General features: G+C 45.2%; 1 protein-coding gene across 5 annotated transcripts in view; it reads right to left on the bottom strand.

The window, feature by feature from the left end:
* Positions 1-27,471, bottom strand: part of SRPK2 (SRSF protein kinase 2) — a 243,726-nt gene extending 216,255 nt beyond the window's left edge. For 3 of the 5 annotated variants that reach the window (XM_079785842.1, XM_079785844.1, XM_079785843.1), the window contains exon 1: positions 27,205-27,255. Coding sequence is in view for 2 of the 5 variants with exons in the window: in XM_079785841.1 (XP_079641967.1) it covers positions 27,205-27,259; positions 27,350-27,365 (71 nt within the window). In the remaining 3 variants the exon portion in view is untranslated. Of the gene's footprint in view, positions 1-27,204; positions 27,260-27,349 lie in introns of those variants that run through there. The other 2 variants (XM_079785841.1, XM_079785845.1) reach the window with 1 other exon arrangement.
* Between the last annotated feature and the right edge of the window lie 377 nt (positions 27,472-27,848).

Here is a 27,848-nt window from a genome sequence, read left to right on the forward strand (position 1 = left end):
TCCTTCCGGATGTCATTACGGACATCCTTCCAGTGCCGGCAGCCAGGAGAAGGAAGGCTACTCTTGCACAAAGTTTCATGCATCGGGCCTCTAGTGTATTAATAGTAATGAAACTATAACTGCTTGACAAATTTAATGTTACTATTTGGTACAGAATAGTTTGAAATATTTTCTAACCAAACTAATTCTGTACAATCATCAGGTGATATATTTTTAAAAACAAAAGGTTTTTGCCCTAGCTGGTTTAGCTCAGTGGATAGAGCACTGGCCTGGGGACCGAAGGGCCCCGGGTTCAATTCCAGTCAAGGGCACATGCCCAGGTTGCAGGCTTGATCCCCAGTAGGGGGTGTGCAGGAGGCAGCATATCAATGTATCACTCTCACATCGATGTTTCTCTCTCTCCCTCTCTCAAATAAAAATATATCCTCAGGTGAGGATTTTTAAAAATACAGAAAAAAAAAATAAAGAAACATACTTGAGCTTGCCAAAACCATATAAAATAATGGGGGGTGGGGGGAGCACATGTTGAGCATGACATTAGCATTAAAATATGCCCTGGCTGGTACTCAGTTCAGTTGGTTAGAGCATCATTCCACTATGCCAAGCGTGCAGGTTCAATCGCCTGTCAGGGCACATACAAGAATCATATATACCAATGAATGTATAAATAAGTAGAACAAATCAATGTGTCTGTGTCTTTCTCCCCCCTTCTCTCTCTCATAAATAAATAAATAAATAAATAAATAAATAAATAAATAAATAAAATATAATCAACTCTTCCCTATATAATCAGGAACCCAACATAAATATCCATGTGAAAGTCTAGGGCCAAGTACTGGCCAAAGCTCAAGAAAAAAAATAACAGAAAGAATACTATCAGGAAAAAAAGAGGCTTAAAGTTACTATTTATTAAGTACTGCCTGGCCTAATAAGTGCAAGTATTATGCTAAACTAGAGGCCTGGTGCACAAAAATTCGTGCACTCAGGGCGGGGGGGTCATCTCTCAGCCCAGCCTGCACACTCTCACAATCCGGGACCCCTAGGGTAGGGTCCAGTCCCATAGCAGCATGGCTCTGGTTCCCCGGGCCTGCGGGCCAGGGGGAGGGACCAAGAGGCCAGTCCCATGGCAGCATGGCTCCGTTCCCATAGCTCCCTCCCACCGCCGCGCCACGGGCGACCGGGGCCCACAGCTCCCTCCTGCCGCCTTGGGCGGCCGGGACCCAGGACTGACTCCCGCCGCGCCGGCTGGGACCCAGGACTGACTCCCGCCGCGCCGGCTGGGACCCAGGACTGACTCCCGCCACGCCGGCTGGGACCCAGGACGCACACCCGCTGCGCTGGCTGGGACCCTAGCCTGGTGTTCAGCTGTCCGTCAGGTCATTTAGGTAGTGACAGACCCTGGCTTTTTATATATTAGGATAATCACAAAAATTCTTATTTAATCATCACAATAACCCCATGAGACACTTGAATCCTATATTACAAATAAGGAAAGTGAGGCACAGATGTGGTTAAAAAAAAAACATGCTCAAGATTACACAGCTATTAAGCAGTAGGACTGGGACAAGAGGCTGCATCTGTCACCAAAGCTCATGCCACTTTAACGTTTACGAGCCCATCAGTGGGGTTATCATAACTCACTGTGAAGTAAGCTACAGTTTCGCCCTGGCCGGTTTGGCTCAGTCGATGGAGCGTCAGCCTGCGGACTGAAGGGTCCCGGGTTCGATTCTGGTCAGGGGCATGTGCCTTGGTTGCGGGCACGTCCCCAGTGGGAGGTGTGCAGGAGGCAGCTGATTGATGTTTCTAACTCTCTATCCCTCTCCCTTCCTCTCTGTAAAAAATCAATAAAATATTTTTTTTTTTTTAAAGTAAGCTGCAGTTTCAAGACTCCTATGTTCCTAGACAAAACAGAGGTTGGGAGGATAAAGTTCCTCCTCCGTGTCTCTTAGAGAGCAAGCAGCAGAGCTGGGTCTGGAACCCCCGTCTTTTCCTCAACCAGTGCTTTTCCTCCTGACTTGTGTATGACTTGTGTAGTGGTTTTAAATGCATGTTCACAAAATGATTTAATATGTTTCTCTTCAAAGGGCAGAACCTAAGCTCTCTCCTCAGTAACTCATTTTAACTAATAAAATGTGGCAGAAGTGACAGGTGTGAGGCTTCCCAGAACAGGTCATAAAAAGCACTGCAGCTTCCACCCTGCTCTCTGGGATCGTCCCTCTGGATGAAGCCAGCTGCGTGTTGCGAGGACACTCCAGCAGAGGTCCACAGGATGAGGAAGTAGGGCCTCCTGCCAACCGCCAGGTAAGTCAGCCAGCTTGAAGTGGCTCCTGCAGCCTCAAATGACTGAGCCCTGAGCCAGAACCACCCAGGTGCACTGCTTCCCAATTCATTCCTAAACCTCAGAAACCATGTATCAGAATGTTCGTTGTATTAAGCCACTATGGGGGTTTTTTAGCTTGATGAGATATAACTGACAAATAAAACTGTAAAATATTTAAAGTGCACACCCTAGACCAGGGGTCCTCAAACTTTTTAAACAGGGGGCCAGTTCACTGTCCCTCAGACTGTTGGAGGGCCGGACTATAGTTTTTAAAAAAAACTATGAACAAATTCCTATGCACACTGCACATATCTTATTTTGAACTAAAAAAACAAAATGGCAAAAACACCCGCATGTGGCCCGCGGGCTGTAATTTGAGGATGCCTGCCCTAGACATTAATCCACTATGCCATCAAAATTAACATTAAAGACTATAGGCTCTGCAGATCACCTTAAAAGCTGGACTAAGGAGCGATTTCTCAGATTCACTTTTGTCATCTATAATATGACAGATAATCCATTTTAAGTATCCTCCACATTTTACAACACTCTCTCCATTTCCCTTACCTCTCAGAGTCACTATTGGGATTAAATGGAAGAACGTGTCCAGAACTTGGCATGATGCCTCACAGGCAGTGAAGGTTCAATAAATGTTCACTGTTACCTTATTTTTTTAATCTGCTCTTCATCAGCAGCATACCCCAGACATATAACCATGCTTTAAAAATTCCCAATTCTTAATAGTGGGCATTCCATTACCCACCTAAGTTGTCCAAGTCTTTTTAACTTCTCCACTTACTTCATTTACTCAAACTCTGCAGCACAGAACACTAACCTAAAACTGTCCTCCGCCCTAACCGGTTTGGCTCAGTGGATAGAGTGTCAACCTGCAGACTGACAGGTCACAGGTTCGATTCCGGTCAAGGGCATGTACCTTGGTTGCGGGCACAATCCCAGTGGGAGGTGTGCAAGAGGCAGCTGATCGATGTTTCTCACTCATCGATGTTTCTAACTCTCAATCCCTCTCCCTTCTTCTCTGTTAAGAAAGCAATGAAATATATTAAAAAAAAAAATGTCCTCCCCCCTTCTTTGCTTTCAGAGAATAAACTAGTAATATGTTTCTCTTCCAGGTCTGCTACTGCTGCTACTCCCCTTGCCCCTTCAAAATGTAGGTTAACCTCAAAGTTTTCTCCTTAGTCCTTCCTTATCTCTTAGTTCTCATAACTTTAATAATCACCTGTTAGTAGATCTCCTAAATGTATAACAGACTCTCCCTCTCATCTGAGTCACAGACCCTGATTTGCCAGCTCAACAGCCCATATGAGTGTCTCACTAAGTATCTCAAATTCAACAAAATCTGAATGTTTTGCCTCCCCCTCTTACTCTTACTCCCCCCCCCCCCTTCTTCCTATACCCAACCCTGCTTCTTCTCCTATGGTCATTAACAGACTAAAACCTTCAAAGTCAGAGAATAAGCTGTCCAAAGTCATATTAAATCCTCCCCTTTCTGCTTTCAACAAATGTATTCTGCACTGTGCCGGGTGCCAGGATTACATGCTTCTAGTCACCTGCCAAGTCCTAATGATTCCAACTGTGCAGACTCACATATCCATCCCCTCCTTTCCATTCCTAACACAATCACCCATCCTCTCACACCTGGATCACTGTGACAAAATGCTAAAATTTATCTCCAAATCTTCAATCTCTGTCCCCACCTCAATCTCCCCTTCACATAGCTGCCCCTTATCTTTCTCAAGCAGGTGATCGTGCTACTCTGCTCCTCAAAAGTCTTCAGTGGGCCCCGACCAGGTGCCTCAGTTGGTTGGAATGTCATCCCATACACCAAAAGATTTCAGGTTCAATTCGCAGTCAGGGCACATACCTAGGTTGTGGGTTAGATCTCCAGTTGGGGCACGTATGGGAGGCAACCAATGGATGTTTCTCTCACATTGATGTTTATCTCTCTCTCCCCCTTCTCCTTTTCGCTCTCTAAAAAAAAAATCAACGAAAACATACGCTCGGGTGAGGATTTTAAAAAAGCACACCTTCAATGGTCCCCAACGCTAGAATTCCCTAACATTACCTTGATGGTATCTCATGATTTTTCCACTCAAATCACCTTCTGCATCCTGCTACAATCCACATGTACACTGAGACATTCGGGACATCTCACTCTCTCCCTAACACTCACACCTGTTCCCCAGTTATTCCCTCAGAATGTTACAATCTCTACAAAAATTCCACTGGTTAGTCATCAGAATAACCGATCCTTCCCTTATTTTACACAGCACAATGCCTGTACTTCTATTTGCTTTCAACCCCTTCCACTTTCTATCACTGTTAGTTGTTTACTTGCCTCTCTGAGTAAATCATAAATCCCTAGCTGCCACTAATTAACTTGGCAATCTTGAGTAAGTCATTGCATTATCTGAGGTTCAATGTTCTCATCACTAAAATTAAGGGGTTAGATTAAGCAATTGCTAATCAACCATCACCACTAAGGAACTCCCAACTCCAAAGTTCCATAAAAATGAGTCTTATTCATCTTTGAAAAAGGCAGTTAAAGCACAGCTGTAAAGCTTGGACTTGATAGTTAGACAGTTGGTTATGAATCCCAGCTCTGCAACCTACCAGCTCTCAACAATGGGCTACTGTTTAAAATTTCTGTGACTCCAACGTTGCCAGTTCAATCCCCGGTCAAGGCACATACAAGAATCAACCAATGAATGTATAAATAAATGGAACAACAAATCGATGTTTCTCTTTCTCTCTCTCTCTCTGTCCATCTCTCTCTTTCCCCTTTCTCCTCTCTCTCTCTCTCTCTCTCAAATCAATAAAAACACTAATATAATAAAAAAAATAAGACAAAATTTCAGTGCCTGTTTCTCATCTGTAAAATAAGAAGTGTTATCTGTTAGAATTCTTTCCGTTTTGGTTTTTTTTTAATAACAGCTTTAGTCAGATATAATTCACCTATTTAAAGTATACAGCTCGCCCAGCCAGAGTGGCTCAGATATAATTCATCTATTTAAAGTATACAACTCTCCCGGCCAGAGTGGCTCAGTGATTGAGCATTGACCTATGAACCAGGAGATCATGGTTCGATTCCTGGTCAGAGCACATGCCCAGATTGTGGGCTCAATCCCCAATCTGGAGCATGCAGGAGGCAGCTGATCAATGATTCTCTCTCATCACTGATGTTTCTATCTCTCCCTCTCCCTTCCTCTCTGAAATCAATAAAAATATTTTTTTTAAATATACAACTCATTAACTTTTAGTATATTCACAGAGTTGTGCAACCATCACCACAATTTTAGAATATTTGCACCATCCCAAAACGAAACTCATTATTAATCAACAATTACCTCCCATTTCCCCTCTCCCCAGCCCTAGGTGCCACTACTCTACTTTCCATCCCTATGGATTTGCCTATTCTAGCACAATGTTTTCAAGGTACACCTATGCTGTACTATGTAACAGGACTTCATCCCTTTTGTTGCTGAATAATATTCCAATATGTGGATATACTATGTTCAGTTTATCTCGTAATGAGTTGATGGGCATTTGGGTTGTTTCCACTTGGCCATTATGATTAATGCTGCTCTTTCAGTTTTAAGTAATAGAAAATTCAACTCAATCTGGTTTACACAAATAACTTCAAAAGTCCAGCAGCTGAAACCGGTTTGGCTCAGTGGATAGAGCGTCGGCCTGCAGACTGAAGGGTCCCAGGTTCAATTCCGGTCAAGGGCATGTACCTTGGTTGCGGGCACATCCCCAGTAGGGGGTGTGCAGGAGGCAGCTGATCGATGTTTCTCTCTCATCGATGTTTCTAACTCTCTATCCCTCTACCTTCCTCTCTGTAAAAAATCAATAAAATATATTAAAAAAAAAAAAAAAGTCCAGCATGTATGTAGCCCTTGTTTTGGCACAGTCAAGGTTTGAACATCATCATCATCAAGACTGTTTTCTCTATTTCTTGGCTAGGCTCGGTTCTCTGTTCATTTTCAGGATCTGTGTAGTGACAAAATGGCTTTGGTAACTCCATTTCACATCTTCACAGTCAAGCCAATAGGAGAAGCAAAAGCCTCTTCCAGAACCTCAAGCAAAAGACCTGGGATTAGCTCTGGTGAAATCTATGTAGCCCACACAAGAAAGTACTATCTGAACTAGGCTAGGCTCCACCCCTGGAGGTGAGGAAACAGGGAAGGACCCCAATGATGTGAACCAAAAACAGATAGGAGATAATCCCCATATAAAAACAGAGGCCTCTTTCCAGTAAGATTTCAAACAACTGAAAATATAAAAAGCCCAATTCAAGGGTTGTTTTGAGAATTAAAGATGATAAATGCACATTAAGCATCTAGAACATTAGTTACTATATCAGCTCTTATTTGTATTAGATGAAGCACGTGAAATTTGATGGAATTTAACTTTTAAAGGAGAAAAAAAAAGCCTATCTATATATATATATATATGCCTAAACAACCATCTGACTGTTAGCCCGGTAGCTATGATGTGCAATGACCACCAGGGGACAGACACTCCGACCAGTAGAGGAGGGAGCCAGATTCCTTGTGGAATCGGCTATGTGTTAGGTTGCTGCTGGGGCCCTGTCAGCCAGAATCTGCTTCACCCGCACCCTGGACCCAGAGATCAGTTTTAGCCCGAGCCCTGCAGGCCAGGTCGAGGGCCTCTAGTTTTATATAGCTCAATGTCATATATACACAGCATAAAATCAAGGCATGTTCAACCCACACTTGCTTTTTCATAGTAAGACGTAAGACTGCATCTGTATCAAAAAGAAGGAAGGAGACTTATTTACAAAATATTTAAAACTTCAGGTATAGAGTCATGGATCCCTACTTTAAGAGGGATTTCTTTGGTCTTGTAGAAAACATGAGAGGCAAAGTATGGGAAAGGGAGGTCTCTGAGACCAGTAGTGCTGCAAAGCATTTCCTACCCTATCACTCTGGCTCAGGCCTGCGAGCCACCTTATTCCTTTATTAGTCAAAGTTCCCAACTCAATCTATTAAGGAATCTTTTCATGAGAAAATATCTCTTTTGAGTTCTTAATATAAGCTAAGAGGAAGCCAGAATTGCCTTTACAAAAAGTGATTTTTCAATCGTGCCCTAAATACATTTATTTTGTCCAATAAGGGATATCAAATGTTTATATCCCTCTTAGACTCCGCCTAAACATGTTTGAAAAATAAAAAGTAAATTTAAAAAACTACAGCTGTGATCACCCATTCCTTTTATTGCATCCTAGTCTCCTCCCTGTCCCTTTATTCTAGTTCCAAATTACAGACCTAATAGAGATCATCTGCTATCACCAATGAATATCTCCAGCATGATTTCTAGATCTGAAGGTAATTTCTAATTCACTTTAGGATCTATGCTTAGAAAACAGATCTCCTATAAATAACTTACAGAAGTTACTGAGGAAAAAAAAGATCTATGCTGGCCAAAGTAAACAAAGGCACGTTTAGATGTTTGAGAAATTCTTATCAAAAATCCATTGCTGGGGGGGAGGAACCAAGATGGCGGCAAAGTTAAACAACTAAACTGCCGCCTCGCACAACAATTTCAAAAATACAACTAAAAAACAAAACATCTACCACCCAGAACCACAGGAAAGCTGGCTGAGTGGTAGATTTACAACTAAGAAGAGAAGGGAGCGCAAACGCTGGAGAGCTGAGGTACGGAGGCGCGTGCAAAGCGGGCTGGCGGCGGGCAACTGGGCGCGCGGCTTTTCTTCAAACCGAAGGGAGACAAACTCCCAATCACTCTGAACTCCAGTTTCTGGGGACACGCGGGGGACCCAGAAGCCTACGGGGAGAAGCTGGACTCTCGGCCATCAGTCGGAGAGTGAGAGTGACTTTTCTGCAGAGGTGCGCCCAGCAATCAGGGTTTGCTGCGCTGGAGCACGGGACACAGGGACTTGGAAACCCGGAAAGGCAGAGACAGCTGAAGGCAGCCATGGCCGTTGGCCACGCCCCAGGCTATTGACACCCTGAGACCCGCCCCGCCCTGAGACCCCACCCCGCACATTCTACAAACCCGCCCAGGCTCCACACAGTGGCTTTTACATATAAATGGCCTGTTCTGTGGCAGCTCAACCAAATTAACTGCAGCTCCAGTCAGACTGCTCCAAAACCGCCCAAGCAAAGAGGAGAAAACTGTAGCTCTTGCTGTAGCTCCTGCTGGGAGGCCTCAGACCTGCACCCTATTGGAGATCCAGACACTAGGGTATCTAGTGGTCGGTGTGGACGACACCAGATTTCAACCACTCGCATAAGGGACACATTCAAGAGGCAGACTCAGTGAGCACCAAAGCCCTACTGTGTCTCCAGCACAGCAATTCTTCCGTTATAGACACAGCAGGTCCTCACAGCCAATTGGCCTGGAGGTCAATTCCTCCCAGCGTACCAACAGCAATCAAGGCTTTTAACTACACCAAGACTTTCCACTCAGCCCATAAAGGGGTGTACCAAGAGCGACCACCTAGAGTGATTGGGGAAGCTGAGCTACCGGCCCCTATAGGTCACTGACCACACAAAGCCACTCCATTAACACAGGGAGGCAGCCAAAATGAGGAGACACCAAAGTATGTCACGAGTAGGAGAGATGGAGGAAAGCAAACTAATGGACGACACAGTGTTCAGAACCACATTTATAAGGTTACTCAAGAATCTTCTAAAAACAGCTGAGAAACTTGAAGAGACCTTTAAGGACCTTAATGAGAATACCAAAAAAAATGGAAAAGGACCAGTCAGAAATTATGCATACAATGTCTGAAATAAAGAATATACAGACACTCAACTGTAGACCACCGTACCCGAAGAGTCAAACCAAAGATCTGGAATATGAGGAAGAAAAAAACACCCAAACAGAGAGGCAGAAAGAAAGAAGAATCCAAAAGTGTGAGGATAGCGTAAGGAGCCTCTGGGACGGCTTTAAGCGTACCAATATCCGAATTTTGGGGGTGCCAGAAGAAGAGAGAGCAAGATACTGAAAACCTATTTGAAGAATAATGACAGAAAACTTCCCCCACCTGGTGAAAGAAATAGACTTACAAGTTCAGGAAGCGCACAGAACCCCAAACAAGAGGAATCCAAAGAGGACCACACCAAGACACATCATAATTAAAATGCCAAGGGCAAAAGACAAAGAGAGAATCTTACAAGCAGCAAGAGAAAAACAGTTAGTTACCTACAAGGGAGCACCCATACGACTGTCAGCTGATTTCTCAACAGAAACTATGCAGGCCAGACGGGAATGGCAAGAAATATTCAAAGTGATGAATAGCAAGAACCTACAACCAAGACTACTCTACCCAGCAAAGTTATCATTCAGAATTGAAGGGCAGATAAAGAGCTTCACAAGATAAGAAAAAGCTAAAGGAGTTCATCACCACCAAACCAGTATTATATGAAATGCTGAAAGGTATTCTTTAAAAAGATGAAAAAAGTAAAGATAAAAATTATGAACAACAAATACATATCTATCAACAAGTGATCCTAAAAATCAAGTGAATTAAAAATCTGAGGAACAGAATAAACTGGTGAACATAATAGAATCAGAGGCATAGAATGGGAGTGGATTGATAATTCTCAGGGGGAAAGGGGTGTCTGTGTGGGGGATACGGGAAGAGACTGGACAAAAATCATACACCTATGGATAAGGACAACGGGGGAGGGGGAGGTAAGGGCAGAGGGAGGTGGGAACCGGGTGGTGGGGAGCTATGGGGGGGAAAAAGGAGAAACAATTGTAATAATCTGAACAATAAAGATTTATTTTAAAAAAAAACCCATTGCTTTCCTGTTTTCCTATTATAAAAATTCCTAAAATACAACTGAAACATCAGAGAATAACTAATAGCTGCCACTTAAAGAGTGTTTGTTATGTGCCACACCAGAGGATAAGTATTACCTCATTTAATCCTCACTTTCTGAGAGGTAAATACTATTAGTTCTATTTTAAGATGAAGAAATCGAGATTGAGAAAAATTAAATAACTTATCCAACACCACTGATAAAAGTGATGCCTTCAAAACTTGAACCCTGCCATAGCCAGTTTGGCTCAGTGGACAGAGCGGACCAAAGGGTCTTGAGTTCGATTCTCATCAAGAACCCGTACCTTGGTTGCAGACTCCATCCCCGGCCTGGGCCCTGGTCGGGTCCTCATGCAAGAGGCAACCAATAGACGTGTTTCTCTCACATCGCTGTTTCTCTCTGTCTTTCCCTCTCTCTTCTACTCTTCCTAAAAATCAATGGAAAAGTATCCTCAGGTGAGGATTAACACACACACACAAAAATAAAAAACTTGAACCCTGGTCAGCAGCCTCTAAGAGCAATATCAATCAGCCTTACCAAAGAATATTCAAAGATAATCAGACTTCAGAAAGATGGGAAACTATTACATCTTCTCTTGTAAGTTCAAAAAATAAAATAGCCTTTGCCCACACAAAGTAACAGAATTCAAACTTTAAAAGTGTAAAGTTACAAAGCCTAAGATCCTCTAAAAGGTAAACTTAATCCTCGAATGTCCCTTAATTTGATCGCAGACACTGCAAGCAGCAGGCGTCAGTGGAGCTAAGGGAAAGAGGAGAACAGTTCTGCTATTACTGTTATACCTATAGGGTGCTGGTAACTATGTAAAGGAAATTGAAAGCCTTAGCCGTATAGCAACTAAAAAAATGTGTGTGTGTGTGTGTGTGTGTGTAAGTTTTTATAAAGCGAAGACAAAACAGTTACATCTTGTTTGTAAACTGTCTTACTGTATGCCAAAACTTTCTACATAACGCAACTTCTATCCCACTCTTACCATATATGCACATGATAAAATAGTCCAGACCATGTGACATGTTAAGAGTAGTCTCCATGCCGAAACCGGTTTGGCTCAATGGATAGAGCGTCGGTCTGTGGACTGGAAGGTCCCAGGTTCGATTCCGGTCAAGGGCATGTGCATTGGTTGCGGGCACATCCCCCGTGGGGGGTGTGCAAGAGGCAGCTGGTCGATGTTTCTAGCTCTCTATCCCTCTCCCTTCCTCTCTGTAAAAAATCAATAAAATATATTAAAAAAAAAAAAAAAAAAGAGTAGTCTCCAGCCCTAACCGTTTTGGCTCAGTGGATAGAGCGTCGCCCTGCGGACTCAAGGGTCCCAGGTTCGATTCCAGTCAAGGGCATGTACCTTGGTTGCAGGCACATCCCCAGTGGGGGGCGTGCAGGAGGCAGCTGATTGATGTGTCTCTCTCATCGATGTTTCTAAATCTCTATCCCTCTCCCTTCCTCTCTGTAAAAAATCAATAAAAATATTTTTTTAAAAAAAAGAGTAGTCTCCATTCAGAGAAACAGAATAATATATTTTCACTTTTTTTCTTAATATATTTTTATTGATTTCAGAGAGGAAGGTAAAGGGATAGAAACATCAATGATGAGAGAGAATCATTGATCAGTAGCCTCCTGCATGCCCCTTACTGGGGATGGAGCCCATAACCTGGGCAGGTGTCCTTGACCAGAATTGAACCTAGGACCATTCAGTCCACAGGCCGACGCTCTATCCACTGAGCCAAAATGGCTAAGGTTTCACTTTTTTCTTTTGACAGTAAAGGGAAGAATTAAAAAAATAAGGTTCTTTAAAAAATAAAATAAGATTCTTGCCCTGGCTGGGCTTGGCTCAGTGGCTAGAGCATGTCTGCAGACTGAAGGGTCCCAGGTTCGATTCCCGTTGGGGGTACATGCCCGGGTTGCAGGCTCAATCCCCAGTGGGGGACGTGCAGGAGGCAGCCGATCAATGAGTCTCTCTCATCATTGATGTTTCTTTCTCTCCTCCCTTCCTCTCTGAAATAAAAATGTTCTTTGGGGGCTGTAGAAATCCCTTTCACGTCCTGCATGGTTCAGGGTTCCAGTTCAGGGTTCGAGTTCTGAAGAAGGGCCGCACACAAATGAAAGGAGACTTGACAAAATTCAATTTGGCGAAATGGGGGGCCAGGCAGTAGTCCACCTCTAGTGGGAGAACTACTCACTGCTCTGGCCCTGTCATCCCTTTTATTGAGGTTTTGGGGAAAAACATCTTAGGCAAGAATAACAGAAATTTACATGTAGCTCTTAGGCAGGAAATAACAGAAACTTACGTGGAACAAACAAAGGTGGAGGCTGCTTCAGCTAACAATGTCTCAATTAAAGGGTGAGTGGTTAGAGCAATTAAGGTTGTTGACCAGGCTTCCTGGCTTCCTGTCAACATCTCTCTTTTAGTGAAACTGATTTGTTTCCGGCAGGGGGCTATAAATTTTATCTTCTGCATCAGGCCCAGAATGGCTTATCTTTCTGCAGATTAAATGGTAGTTTCAAAGACTGAATCAGAATCCAGGACTCTAAGCCAGCACTCTAAATTGGCTCAGGCACTAAACAGATAAGTGACTTTAATCAAGTAGCTTTACTTCTTCAGGCCCTCATTTCTCTCTGTTTTTTTAATATGTTTTTATTGATTTTAGAGAAAGGAAGGGAAATAGATAAGTATCAATGTGAGAGAGAAACATCTACCGATTACCTCCGAAACACCCCAACGGGATGGAACCCACAACCTGGGCATGTGCCCTGACCAGGAATCGAACCAGCGACTTTTGGTGCACAGGACAACACTCAACCAACTGAGACACACCATCCAGGGCAGGCCTTCATTTCTCTTTGACTGAAATTTCTCCACTGATGGATAAATAAAGGCCTAAAGAATTTTAAGTTGTATCCCAAGAAGCTGCCTTGAGAGAACTTAGGACGGGTGAGGGGAAGGGCCAAGCCCTCAACTGCCAATTCTCCCAGAATGGAGCCGCTTTTCCACTTTACATACAACAGAGATTATGTAAAATTTTATTTTAAAACCATTCTGCTACTACAAAGTAAGGGTGAAAAACACTTTCTAGGTGCTCGCTCAAGTCCCTGCCATTTTATTGCATTTTCAGAACCACAGCCTTGTGCTATACATGTCCTCTGTGAAAGATGTAGTCAACCTTACATTAATGCTGCTGCAATTAATATTCAGTTATACCCTATTTTATGATAAAATATACCATGCCTCCCCAAAAAAAAACTTCCAATGGGATATTCTAGAAATAAAAATAATAGGATAAAATCTGTAGATAAGTGGCTGCAGTAGCTAGCTGGCAAAGCAATGACAGTACCAGAGAGCCAGGAATCTCTTCTAAGTGGACTGTCCATCTTTTATATCTCAATTAAACTTTTGCTCACTGAGGTTATAATGGTACCCGAGATGAAGTCTCTTTTTACTCCCTCTCATACTCTGCCTAGTAAAACTGCAGAGTTCACACAATCTGTCCAGGGTCACATGTACTAAATTTCAGTAGTCCTGGGGATGCAGGCATCTACACTCTATGCTCAGCTAAGGTGAATAAAAGTCTTGTGTTACAACATATCTAAGTTTAAAGCATTTTACAACCTCATCCTAATTTTCCCTTCTATCCCTATCCTTTTAAGTCCCACATTCTAAGACCCTGACTTGAGAATTATAATGCCTGAAAATATTTACATTAATAATTTATACAAGAGATAACTGAAATAAATGTACTCTGGAGTTAATAAGCCAATTATTAATTTTAAACTTATTAGCAAAGCAGTTTGACTGCAAAGATATTCAATGTGGAACTGAATTCAAATATCGGAGGCAAAACATTACATATACGTACATTTTGCAGGATTTATCTAGTAAGGCTAAGAAAAAAATATAAAAGATCATATATGCCTAAATATAAGCTATAGTCTTTTCCAAAATTATCCCTCAAAAACGGAGTCATTTCCTTATATTCTAACCCTCACAAAGTTTTTATTATGATAGTCTGATCTCTCAATTATCTTATTTTTAACATAAGGCAAAAAAATTATTTAAGACAAGAGGAAATGAATAATCACATAAAGCTAGTTCTAATGGCAGATGGTCAGAAATGTGACCTATGTGATGTGAAAGAAAAAGAACATTCCTAGAGGAGCATGGCCCAGAGAAGTCCTGGTCAGACTGAGAAAAGAAGGAAGAAGGGATGAAATGTTCTTCATTGACTGAGAACTGTTTGCAGGAACTGTCTGAAGTCAATACTAATTAGACTTCAAGCCAACTAAATCAATTTCAAAGGAGGAAAATTAATCCAACACATTTATGGGATTATTCCTCAAGGTATGACCTCATTAAGGCTGTACACAGAGCCTTTTTTGTTAATTGCTTTAGCCCGGCTGGCGTGTCTCAGTGGTTGAGTGTCGACCTATGAACCAGGAGGTCACGGTTCGATTCCCAGTCAGGGCACATGCCCGGGTTGCACGCTTGATCCCCAGGGTGGGGCATGCAGGAGGCAGCCGATCAATGATTCTCTCTCATCACTGATGTTTCTATCTCTCTCTCCCACTCCCTTCCTCTCTGAAATCAATAAAAATATATTTTAAAAATTACTTTAGCCGAAACCGGTTTGGCTCAGTGGATAGAGTGTCGGCCTGCGGACTGAAGGGTCCCAGGTTCGATTCCGGTCAAGGGCATGTACATTGGTTGCGGGCACATCCCCGGTAGGGGAGTGTGCAGGAGGCAGCTGGTCAATGTTTCTCTCTCATCGATGTTTCTAGCTTTCTATCCCTCTCCCTTCCTCTCTGTAATAAATCAATAAAATATTTTTTAAAAAATTACTTTAAAAAGTAAGTAAAGCCCTAGCTGATTTGGCTCAGTGGATAGTCATCCTTCGGACCAAAGGGTCCCAGGTTCAATTCCAATCAAGGGCACATGCCCTAGTTGTGAGCTCAATCCCCAGCAGGGGGCGTGCAAGAGGCACCCAATCAATGATTCTTATCATTGAAGTTTCTCTCTCTCTCCCTCTCCCTTACTCTCTGAATTCAATAAAAATATTTTTTTAAAGTAAATCATTAAATTGTGATAATAAATGTAATTCCATGTAACAAGTGGGGGTAATGTCCTATTGTTTTTGCAAACTATTAGTTATAGCTTGGAAAAAATATCAAATATAGATTCAAAAATAAAGCATCTCAGTTTAGATTAAAATAAATATCATGTATTCTCTCTGTACTATCTTCACAGCTTTTCCATAAATTCAAAATTGTTCTTAAAAATTAAATTCTGAGGAAGGTAAATATCACATGATCTCACTCATTTATGAAATATAATGAACAACATAAACTGATGAACAAAAATAGATCCAGAGACAGAGAAACATCGATCAGACCATCAAACCTCAGAGGGAAGGTAGGGGAGGGTGGGGGTAAGGGGGAGAGATCAACCAAAAGATTTGTATGCATGCATATAAGCATAACCAATGGACGCAGACAACAGGGGGGTGAGGGCATGGGGGGAATGGGAGGGTAATGGGGGAATAAGGACACATATGTAACACCGTAATCAATAAAAAAAATTTTTTTAATTAAATTCTTAAAGAGATCAGATTCGTGGTTACCAGAGATGGGGGAGGGGAAATTGGAGGACGTGGTCAAAAGGAACAAGCTAGAGATGTAATGTACATGACATATACTGCTGTATGATTCATAGGAAAGTTGTTAAGAGAGTAGTAGATAGATCCTAAGAGTTCTCATCACAAGGAGAAATTTTCTTTCTTTTTTCTTTTACAGTATCTATATAGCATGACAAATTTTAATTAAACCTACTGTGGTAATCATTTCACAGTATATGTAAATCAAACCATCATGCTGTATATCTTAAACTTATACAGTGATGTCAATTTTTTCTCAATAAAACTGGGGGAAGGAGAAACCAAGATGCGGCATAGGTAAATACCTGAAATTGCTGCCTCGCACAACCACTTCAAAACTACAACTAAAAGACATAACGGACATCATCCAGAACCACAGGAAGGCTGGCTGAGTGGAAATTCTACAACTAGAAGAAAAGAGAAAAGCACACTGAGACTCAGAGGAGCTGCGGAAGTAAAGTGCAGAGGTACGGAGGCGCATGCACGCGGAAAGGGCTGGCAACTGAGGACGCGGCTGGCTTTCTCAATCGGGAGACACAAGCTCCCGACTGCTCTGAACTCCAGTTCCAGGCGAAACTCTGGGGACCCAGACTCATACAGGGGCGGGGGGGGGAAGGGGGGGGACTGGACTGTCTGGCATCGAGTGGAACTCGAGGGCAGCTTCTCAGAGGTGCTTGCAGCAATTACCACGGGACACTGAGACCCGGGGACTCTTAGGGCAGGGCTGATGGGAAGCCATTGCTGTTTGCTCCGCCCTATCAATGCCCTGAGACCCCGCCCCACCCAAGCTGTGTACAGAGGCTTTTGCATATGAATGGCTTGGCCCTTTGCAATCTAAAATTACCTAACAAACTGCAGCTGGGTCAGAGAGACCCAGAACATCCAAAAGAAGGCCCAAGACTCCACAGCAGCTTGCACTGCTTCACAACTGGGCCTCATCTGGGCACCTCCAAACCCCAAACAAAGAAGAGGAATCTGCAGATCTCTCCGTAGCTGCTGCTTGGTAGCCTCAGGCAGAGGCTAAATTAGCATCTCCTTAGAGATCCAAAGAACCAGTGTACCCAATGGTCAGAGTGGGACCATCCAGATTACAACTCCTCAGATCCATAAGGGACACACTCAGGGGACAGACTCAGTGAGCACCAAAGCCCCACTGAAGCAAGTTCTGCCCCATAAGGGTGTCTCCAGAACAGAAGTTCTCCCATTGTAGACACAGCTGATTCTCACAGCCAATTGGCCTGGAGGTCAATTACTCCCAGTGATACCAACAACAATCAAGGCTTAACTACAAGACTGTGCACATAGCCCACAAAGGGGTACACCAAGAGAGTCCACCTCAGGTAACTGGGGAAGCTGAGCCACTGGGCCCTATAGGACACCTAGCACACAAAGCCACTCTATCAACTCAGGGAAGCAGCCAAAATGCGGAGACAAAGAAACAGGTCACATATGAAAGAAATGGAGGAAAGCAAACTACTGGATATGAAGTTCAAAACTACGGTTATAAGGTTTTTCAAGAATTTTCTAGAAACCGCCGATAAATTTAGCGAGACCCTCAAGGATATGAAAAAGGACCAATTAGAAATTAAGCATACACTGACTGAAATAAAGAATAATATACAGAGATCCAACAGCAGACTAGAAAAACGCAAGAATCAAGTCAAAGATTTGAAATACAAAGAAGCAAAAAACACCCAACCGGAAAAGAAAAAAGAAAAAAGAATCCAAAAATATGAAAACAGTGTAAGGAGCCTCTAGGACAACTTCAAGTGTACCAACTTCCAAATTATGGGGGTGCCAGAAGAAGAGAGAGAGCAAGATACTGAAAACCTATTTGAAGAAATAATGACAGAAAACTTCCCCCACCTGGTGAAAGAAGTACAAGTCCAGGAAGCGCACAGAACCCCAAACAAAATGAATCCAAAGAGGACCACACCAACACACATCATAATTAAAATGCCAAGGGCAAAAGACAAAGAGAGAATATTAAAAGCAGCAAGAGAAAAACAGTTAATTACCTACAAGGGAGTACCCATACGATTGTCAGCTGATTTCTCAACAGAAACTATGCAGGCCAGACGGGAGTGGTAAGAAATATTCAAAGTGATGAATAGCAAGAACCTACAACCAAGTTTACTCTACACAGCAAAGCTATCATTCAGAATTGAAGATCAGATAAAGAGCTTCACAGATAAGAAAAAGCTAAAGGAGTTCATCACCACCAAACCAGTATTATATGAAACTAGAGGCCCGGTGCAAGAAATTCGTGCACGGCGGGGTGGGGGATGTCCCTCAGCCCAGCCTGCACTCTCTCCAATCTGGGACCCCTCCAGGAATGTCCGACTGCCATCTCACAATCCAGGACTGCTGGCTCCCAACTGCTCGCCTGCCTGCCTTCCTGATTGCCCCTAACCGCTTCTGCCTGCCAGCCTCATCACCCCCTAACCACGCCCCTGCCAGACTGATTGATGCCCAACTGCTCCCCTGCCAGCCTGATTGCCTTTAATTGCCCTCCTCTGCAGCCTAGTCACCCCCAACTGCCCTCCCCTGCAGGCCTGGTCACCCCCAACTGCCCTCCCCTGCAGGACTGGTTCCCCCCCCCAACTGCCCTCCCATGCAGGCCTGGTCACCCCCCCTAACTGCTCTCCCCTGCAGGGCTGGGTCCCCCCCACAACTGCCCTTCCCTGTAAGCCCGATCGCCCCCAACTGCCCTCCTCTGCCGCCCTGGTCACCCCTAACTGCCCTGCCCTGCAGGCTTGATCGCCCCCAACTGCCCTCCCTTGCAGGCCTGGTCCCTCCCAACTGCCCTCCCATGCTGGCCATCTTGTGTCCACATGGGGGCAGCCATCTTGTGTGTTGGAGTGATTGTCAATTTGCATATTACTCTTTTATTAGATAGTATGCTGAAAGGTATTCTTTAAGAAGAAGAAAATGGTAAAGATAAAAATTATGAACAACAAATACATATCTATCAACAAGTGAATCTAAAAATCAAGTGAATAAAAAATCTGATGAACAGAATAAACTGGTGAATATAATAGAATCAGGGGCATAGAAAGGGAGTGGACTGACAATTCTCGGGGCGGGGGGGAGGATGTGGGGGTGCGGGAAGAGACTGGACAAAAATCATACACCTATGGATGATGACGGGGAGAGGGGGTGTTAAGGGCAGAGGGTCAGGTGGGAACCGGGTGAAGGGGAGCTATGGGGGAAAAAAGAGGAACAACTGTAATAATCTGAACAATAAAGATTTATTTAAAAAATAAAATAAAATAAAACTGGGGGGAAATAGCTTTTAAAAAACATATCATGTGCTCTGGAAAACTATTAACTGATTCAAAAAGCATTATTAACATGTTTTAAAACTTTATTTTTATAAACAGACAAAGCAGAGAAGACAGTAGTGAATCCCCAATTACTCAGATACTGCAATTTCAAGATTTTGATTAACTTTTTTTCCATTTTATTGGGGTATGTGACAAATAAAATTGTATAAAGTGTATAACATGCCCTGGCCAGTGTAACTCAGTTGGTTGGACATCGTCCCGGGCACCAAAAGGTTGCTGGTTCGATTCCAGGTCAGAGCAGATGCTTCAGCTACAAACACTGACTGATATCACTAACTGGCAGCCACAAAACACCTCCAATGGCCTGACCAAAGATCATTAGCTTTTCCCAATCCTGCTCTGCATTCCCTATCTTCAGGAATGATGGCAACACACTCCACAAGTCTAGCTAAATCAGAAATCTGGGATCCATCATACACCCTTTCCACTCTACTCCCCCATGAAATTGGAAACTAAATCCTGTGATTTCTACTCCCTTAGTAACCATCATTCTCATGAAGCCTCCTAATGATCTGGCTTCTAAGCTCTCCACACAGTAGCTAGTAACCTTTTCTAAAAGCCTCAATCTGCCTCTTAACAGTTCCCAGGCCCTGAAGACTTCCTCACTGTCCCATTCACTGCTCACCACACCAGGCATCCTAACCTTACCTGCCTACTTGACCTCCAGGAATAAAAAGCCTGCCATTTTACACCTCCACTGCAGTGCTGCTTCTGCCTGGAAGGCCCTCACCCTGCCCTCTCTATTTATTTGGCAAATCCTTACTGGCTCTCCAAGATGTAGTTTAACAGAACTCTGTGAAGCTACTAAAAACTATTGAATTGTACAATTTACGTGGATGAATTGTATGGTCTGTAAACTATATGTCAATAAAATTATCATAACTATAAGAAAAGACTTACAACCCAGTATGTTTTTTAAATGGGCACTTCACAAATAGTAAATTCAAATGACCAATAAACAGATGAAAATGGGCTCTGGCCCACATAGCTCAGTAGTTAGAGCATCGGCCTACACACTAGAGGGTCTCAAGTGTGACAGATGTGGAGCAACTGAAACTGTCATACATGCTAATTAAAAAAGAAGGAGCCCTGACCAGGTTACTCAGTTGGTTAGAGCATTGTCCTGATACGCCAAGGTTTCAAGTTGGATCCCTGGTCAGGGCATATACAAGAATCAACCAATGAATGCATGAGTAAGTGGAACAACAAATCAATTGTTTTTTTCTCTCTCTCTCTCTCTCTCTCTCTCAAATCAATAAATAAAATTAAATTTAAAAAGAGGGAGATCCAAGAAAGCAGAGGAGTAGATAGAGCTTACACACACCTCCTCCCAGGATCAATCTGGAATTACAACTAAATTATAGAACAATCAACCTGAATAACCAAATGAAAACTAGCTAAACAGAGGTCTTATAACCAAGGATTTACAGATGAAGCCACATCAAGACTGAAGTTAGTGCTACCAGCTCAGAGCACAAGTGCTCAGATAGCACATTCTTGGTGTTCGTGTCTCATGGCATCTGGGATAAAATCTGTGGGACTCAGCCTAATGATGAAAAATCAGATGTGTCTGCCCTAACCGGTTTGGCTCAGTGGATAGAGCGTCGGCCTTCGGACTCAAGGGTCCCAGGTTCGATTCCGGTCAAGGGCATGTACCTTGGTTGTGGGCACATCCCCAGTAGGGGATGTGCAGGAGGCAGCAGATCAATGTTTCTCATCGATGTTTCTAACTCTCTATCCCTCTCCCTTGCTCTCTGTAAAAAAAATCAATAAAAAATTTTTAAAAAAAGAAAAATCACATGTGTCTTATGACACCACATTCTACATTTTCAACAATAAAAACTGCTGCCACCTTAAGGATAAACCTAAGGTCATTATCAACCAGGCCTATAGAGGTGCAATAACAGTGGAAAGCTGTGGGTGACTTTCCAGGGGCCTCAAGACAGCTCTGCAATCTCCAGAGGACCTAAAGGAGGAATGGAGTCCATAAGAAAGACTTTGTTGCTTTCTGCTTCTCAACCCCATAAAATGTTTCTTAAGAGAAGTCCAAGTGGTTCTCTCTTCATCACACAACTCATACATTATGTTTAAACTAGAGGCCCGGTGCACAAAATTCGTGCCCTCGGAGGGGGGTGTCCCTCAGCCTGGCCTGCGCCCTCTCGCAATCCGGGAGCCCTCAGGGGATGTCCGACTGATGGTTTAGGCCTGTTCCTGGGCCTAAGCTGGCAGTTGGACATCCTTAGCCCTACTGCGCTCGCCAGACATGAGCCCGGCTTCTGGCTGAGCAGCGCTCTCCCTGTGGGAGCACACTGAGCACCAGGGGGCAGTTCCTGTGTTGAGCGTCTGCCCCCTGGTGGTCAGTGCATGTCATAGCGACCAGTTGTTCCACTGTTTGGTCGATTTGCATATTAGCCTATTATAATATAGGATATTCTTTGTCTGGCCTGGCAGGTATAGCTCAGTTGGTTAGGCGTTGTACTGTGCACCAAAAGATTGCAAGCTGATTCCAGGTCAGGGCATATGCCCAGATTACAGGCTCAATCCCCAGTGAGGGGTTGCAGGAGGCAGCTGATCCATATTCAATGTTTGGCCCAAACATCGATGTTTTTTTTTTCTCTCTCTCTTCCTTCCTCTCTCTCTAAAAATCAATAAAAATATCCTCAGGCAGTTAGACAAGAGCAGAGGATGGAGGATGGGCCAGGTACAGAAGGTCACAAGGAGAGAAAGCCCCAGGTGCCTAGCAATGGTCAATCAACTGTAGGGTGGGACCTTGCCCCCAGGGTGACTTTTCCTCCCCTAGCATATCACAGGTCATGAGGTTTGGCCCCTCTGATCTTTCCTCCCTAGAGATAACATCTAGGCCTCAGTTGTATTTCAGCTCCAGGCCCAGATAAGCAACAAAACCAGCCTCAGGACCAGCCTTAGCTGCATGGAATAATGATCCCAGCCCTGGTGCTGGCCAATCAGTGGAGACCACAACCCTGAATGGACACAGCTGGAAAACTACTGAATATTCTTTTAACATCTTCCCTGAGACCTTCCCCAAAATCTCCACCCTTAAAACCCTTAGGATTGAGGACCCAGTGCAGAGAGCACGCCCCTGCCTTTCCCTTTCTCTTCCCCCCTCCCCCCTCTTCTCCTGGCCCAGGCACGTTACCGTTAGCTTCCTCACTCCCAAGCTCCAAGGGCCTTTCCTTCCTTAACCTCTAGTTTGCTAAGGCCTTTTCTTCTAGGAATTACGTTCTCTAACTCTGTAATTTACCCAGTAAACGTTCTCTTACAAAAATACATCTATATATATAAAAGCCTAAGCACCCGTTACAATCAGATTACCGGACCACCAGATGGTAGCTATGACACGCAATGACCACCAGGGGGCAGACACTCAAACACAGGAGCTGCCCCCGTTGTGGTCAGTGCACTCCCACAGCCAACCTCCCGTGGCCAGCCAACCTCCCACCATCCCTCCCCCTGGACAGCCAGCCTCGATCGGCCCCGATCCCCGCCCAGGCCGAGGGACCCCACCTGTGAATGAATTCTCGTGCACCGGACCTCTGGTATATATGTATCTGTCCAGATATTTTTACCTCTTTCCAGGCAATTCAAATTAGAAATCTCAAGGAGTCTCCAGCCCTTGTATATATACTTCCTAAAGGAAATGTGCCAGTTCAACATGATTTTTAAAACCATTTTGTATTTCAACAAAAGAGAAAAAAATAAAATAATAAAGCTATTTTATTAAAATAAGACTAATGCTAAAATCAAACAAGGTCTCTTTCTAAAGCCTTCCCTTTCCAATCAAAGCATCACTGCTGAAACCGGTTTGGCTCAGTGGATAGAGCGTCGGCCTGCGGACTGAAGGGTCCCAGGTTCGATTCCAGTCAAGGGCGCGTACCTTGGTTGCAGGTGCATCCCCAGTGGGGGGGGTGCAGGAAGCAGCTGATCAATGTTTCTCTCTCATTGATGTTTCTAGCTCTCTATCCCTCTCCCTTCCTCTCTGTAAAAAATCAATAAGATATATATTTTTTTTAAAAAAAGCATCACTGTACCTAAGTCTTACAGTACTCATCACACTGACCTGCAAGTTTGTCGACCAGGCAATCTCTCCTACTTGCCAGTTAGTACAGTTTTGCTTATCTTAATCTTCCTAGCATCCAACACACTGCCTAGCACTAGGTATGTGCAATAGCTTATCTGCTTCATATGTGTTTGTTGTACTGAACTGCATTGCTGATAGCACAAATGTTTGTTGAATAAACAAATGTGTTTACAAAACAATAAGTCAAAAATAAGTGATTACCTTCCGAGGGAGGTATTTCAAACTCACTGGCTTGTGATCTTGAGTTGATACTATAGAACAGTTGAGGCTTACTTAATAAACTATCAGCTTGTACCACAGCATTCCTAAATTGTTGCATCTGTGATTCACTGTCCCAGTGGCACCTGAAGCCCCTTCCACCACCTCTTCCCTCCAGGGCCACTCAATGCACCCTGATCCAAGTCACCATGGTCTCCCCACAAACTAATTGGCCAGCTCCTCTTTTCTACTTTTCCCCTGCCTGCCCCTACACAATCCATTCTCCCAGTGGCCATAAGGCCCGACCCACCCTGACCAAGTGGCTGAGTTGGTTCGAGTGTTGTCCTATACACCAAAAAGTTTCGAGTGTAATTCCCAGTCAGAGCACATTACCTGGGTTGTGGGTTCAATCCTCAGCCAGGGAGCAACAGGAGGCAACCAATCAATGTTTCTCTCTCACATATCTCTCTCACATGTCTCTCACTTCTCTCTCTCTCTCTCTCTCTCTCTCTCTCTCTCTCTCTCCACCCCTCCCCCACAATCCTCTCCCTCTCCCTCTAAAATCAATAAAAACATATTCTCGAGCCCTGGCCACTGAAAGATGGTCAGTTTAATTCCCAGTCAGGGCACATGCCCATGTTGCAGGCTCAAACCTGGGCAGGGGGAGTGCTGGAGGCAGCCAATCAATGAAAATCTTTTGTAAACATTTTTAAAAGGCCAGCCCCCCCCCCTCACCATCTTCTTCAATAGCACCCCAGCCACCTGACCTTTGGGTCCCTCCAACATTCCTAGCCCAGTCCTCCCTAGGGCCTCTGCCACACTCCCACCTTCTCCTCCTAAGTCTAGCTTTGGTTCAAATGTCACCTCCTCAAACAGCTGTGTGTGGACTCTAGTCCCAGGTTGCCTTGATTCAACTTAGCAGCTGAGCATGTTACTTACTCATGCAGTGTCCCCATTTCCTTGTCTGTAAATGGCGATAACAATGTCTACCTGATAGGGTTATCACAAGGAATAAATACAGGTAAAGTCATCAGCACAGTGACTGTAGTGTTCAAATGTCATCACTATTACTTAAGGCACCCCATCTTCATCTTCTCCCTATGCCTTAGCACTATCTGAAATTGGCATTTTTATTTGGCATCTTCTTTGGGGGTCTCCCCAAACCTCCACAGAAGTGGAGCTTTGTTCATCTTACTCAAAGCTCTATCACCACCTCCTAGGAAAGGCATGTAAATACTGTTGAATACATGCAGAAATAAATTATATGAAGCATTCCTTTAAAATAATGTCTTGAACCAAAGAATTAAGTTAAAAATGACTGGGCCTGCGGACTGAGGGGTCCCAGGTTCGATTCTGACCAAGGGCACATGCCCGGGTTGCGAGTTCGATCCCCAGTGGGGGACATGCAGGAGGCAGCTAATCAATGATTCTCTCATCATTGATGTTTCTATCTCTCTCTCCCTCTCCTTCCTCTCTGAAATCAATAAAGATATATTTTTTAAAAAAAAAATGACATTGCTTTATGTAACTGGGCTGATCTACTCTTGCTAATTACCTGCAGATCAACCAGTTCTTTTAGGCATTGGCTGGGGTTTTTTTGTTTGTTTTTAAACATTTTGGAGTTATTTTGTCTTTTATTTATATATATATATATGTGTGTGTGTGTGTGTGTGTGTGTGTGTGTGTGTGTGTATATATATATCTTTTAATATATTCTATTGATTTTTTACAAAGAGGAAGGGAGAGGGATAGAGTTGGAAACATTGATCAGCTGCCTCCTGCACACCCCCCACCAGGATTGTACCTGCAACCAAGGTACATGCCCTTGACCAGGATCCAACCTGGGACCATTCAGTCCGCAGGCCAATGCTCTATCCACTGAGCCAAACCAGTTAGAGCTGGCTGGGGGGTTTTGTCCTCAAATCTTAACTCATAAATACAATAGACAGTGGAAGAAACTGACTGATTAACCTGTGGGAGTAAAAGTTGAATATTGTGGATGTATGCTAATTCTTTATAAACGTATCACATAAATCCAAACTGAAGTACACCAAAAAAGGCTCCTGGCCATTAGGAAAGTCATACTCTTTAGTATGAAAATATGAAACATACACTTCCTTACTTAGCAAACTGCTTTTTCACATGTATGCATATATATATATATAAAATACACATATAACACTTATATTTGCATATATACATGTAAATACATAAATATATGTATCTACTGAAACACACACATTCAGAGCCACCCCCCAACCCCAGGGCATGCTTTTTTCAATTCCTTTTCACATTTCTGAACATAATGGACTTTGGGGAAATAAAAGCTGTGATTAAAACCCAATACTCAGGATCCTAAACATTACCGTTCTCCTTACTGTTTAAACTTTCACATTGTTCACCAAAGGAAATACCAAATTTGAGGTTCTGATTGACTTGAAAGCTAGCATTAATTTTTTTTAAAAAAAAAATCTAAAACTACCAAATATTCCATTCCCTTCCCCCCCCCCCCGTTTTTTAAGGAAAGCATTATGTCGATATCACATTTTGTGAAATCATGAACTTAATTACAAATTGTATTCCATTTTGAACGAGTAAAAACCTTGTCATGATATACTATGTCTGAGGCAGTTTTCATAGATGCCACCAGTGAGTATGAAATTCCCTAGGCAGAGACCAAGGTGAACAGGACAGAAGAAAGCCTAGAAATTAGAAATGGGGGGCGGGGGTAGCCCCCGAAAGGAAACAACCGACAGATCCTTTGTGATTTTATTTAAAGGGGATCGTGGACTATCACTCCCCACAGTACCAAGGGAACAAGCAAAGTCCCAAATCTAGGAGGAGGTGTGCAGAACGCTGGCAGATTTTTTTTTTTTTTTAATTAAGAAAAAATAAAAAAGAGAAAGGTGGTGGCGCTCTGCGGTCTCGGAGCAGCTCTCCAGGAAAGGCTTCGCGGCCAGGCTGGAAGGGGGTGGCCGGCCGCTGGCACGTTTTATCAATGTCACTCCCCTGCGCATCGGCTCCGGGCACCGGGAGGCCGGGAGCCGCGCCGGGGCCGCCAGCGCACACGCCCACCGGTCCCGCGCGGCAGGCACGCTCGGCCCGAACACAAAGTTTCCAATACGAACCCGAGAGCCCGAACGCACGGGTCTCGGCGCTGAACTGGCGCCAGGTCCACGCCCGAGGCGAGTCTCTAGCCCACCGGCTCCGGTTTTCCGCAGAAAAGCCGGGAGGCAGGAGCCGGGGAGCACGGGGCGGCGACGCGGACACACGCACACACACTCCCTCCCGTCTCCCGCACGCTCGGGGGCCCCCTCTTCCTCTCGGACCCCCGCGCGTCCAGGTGAGAGCGGCGAGGCAGCCTCACCCCGCACCAGGCGTGCGGGAGCCCGGAGCCGGCGCCCCTCCCAGAAAGGGCCCGCGACCCCAGGGCCAGCCCAGCGCGCAGGGGCGGCGCGCACGCCCCGCGCCTCCTCGCCGCCGCCCCGACCGCCACGGCGACGGGGGGCCCGGGAGCTCGGGGGGCCGGGGGGCCGGGGAGAGCTGGCCGGCTGGCCGCGGGCTCGCGCGCGCCCCTCCCCCGAAAGCCGCCCCTCCCCCCGGCCGCCCGCCCGCCCGGCGCGCAGGCGGCGAGCGCCGGGTCCCTGGGGACCAGCCCGCCCGCCGGCCCGGGAATTCGGGCAACTTCCCCGGCGGGGTCCCGAGCGGCCCCGGGCCGGGCCAGGGCGGGGACCCAGGGTGGACTCACTTTTTCGGATGTTTCTCTCTTTTCGGCCTCCGCTTTCGGGCCTGAATGGCCAGCACTGGGGAAAGAGGAGACACACATTAACGGTCGGGCCGGCCGGCCTGCGGGGCCGCGTGGCCGGGAGGAGGGCTCGCCGCGGGCCACCCACCTTTCCGGGAGCTCATCCCGACGCAGCGGACGCGGGGCGGCGGGGTCTTCGCGACGGCGGCGACGGTGGCGACGCCGGAGCAAAGCCGGGCTGCAGCCTCCACTCGCTCCGCCGGCCGGGAGGAGGCGGGAACCGCGCCTGCGCCGCCGCCGCTCCCGCGGGGTCCCAGCAAGACCCGCCCCCGGCCGGCCCCGCCCCCACCGGCCCGGTGGGGTCCAGACCCCGGCAGCGGTCGACTCCCGCACGCCGCGCACCCACCTGCCCGCCCCACCTGTGCAGAAGCGACGGCTCCCCCCCTCCCTCCCGGCCCCGACCCCGACCCCCGCCGCTCTGGCCTCGGCCTCCCCGCCCCAGCCCGCGGCCGGGCCTCCGCCGCCTGCGCCCCCGCAGCTTCCAGCCGCTCCCGGGGACCCGGCCCGCGCGACCCTCCCTCCAGCCACTGCCTCACCCCTACGCACCCCGGCCGGGGGCGCCGCCCGCCTCTCCATGCGCCTGGCCT

Source organism: Cnephaeus nilssonii, assembly GCF_951640355.1.
Source record: "Cnephaeus nilssonii genome assembly, chromosome: 12".
NCBI classification, from domain to species: domain Eukaryota; kingdom Metazoa; phylum Chordata; class Mammalia; order Chiroptera; family Vespertilionidae; genus Cnephaeus; species Cnephaeus nilssonii.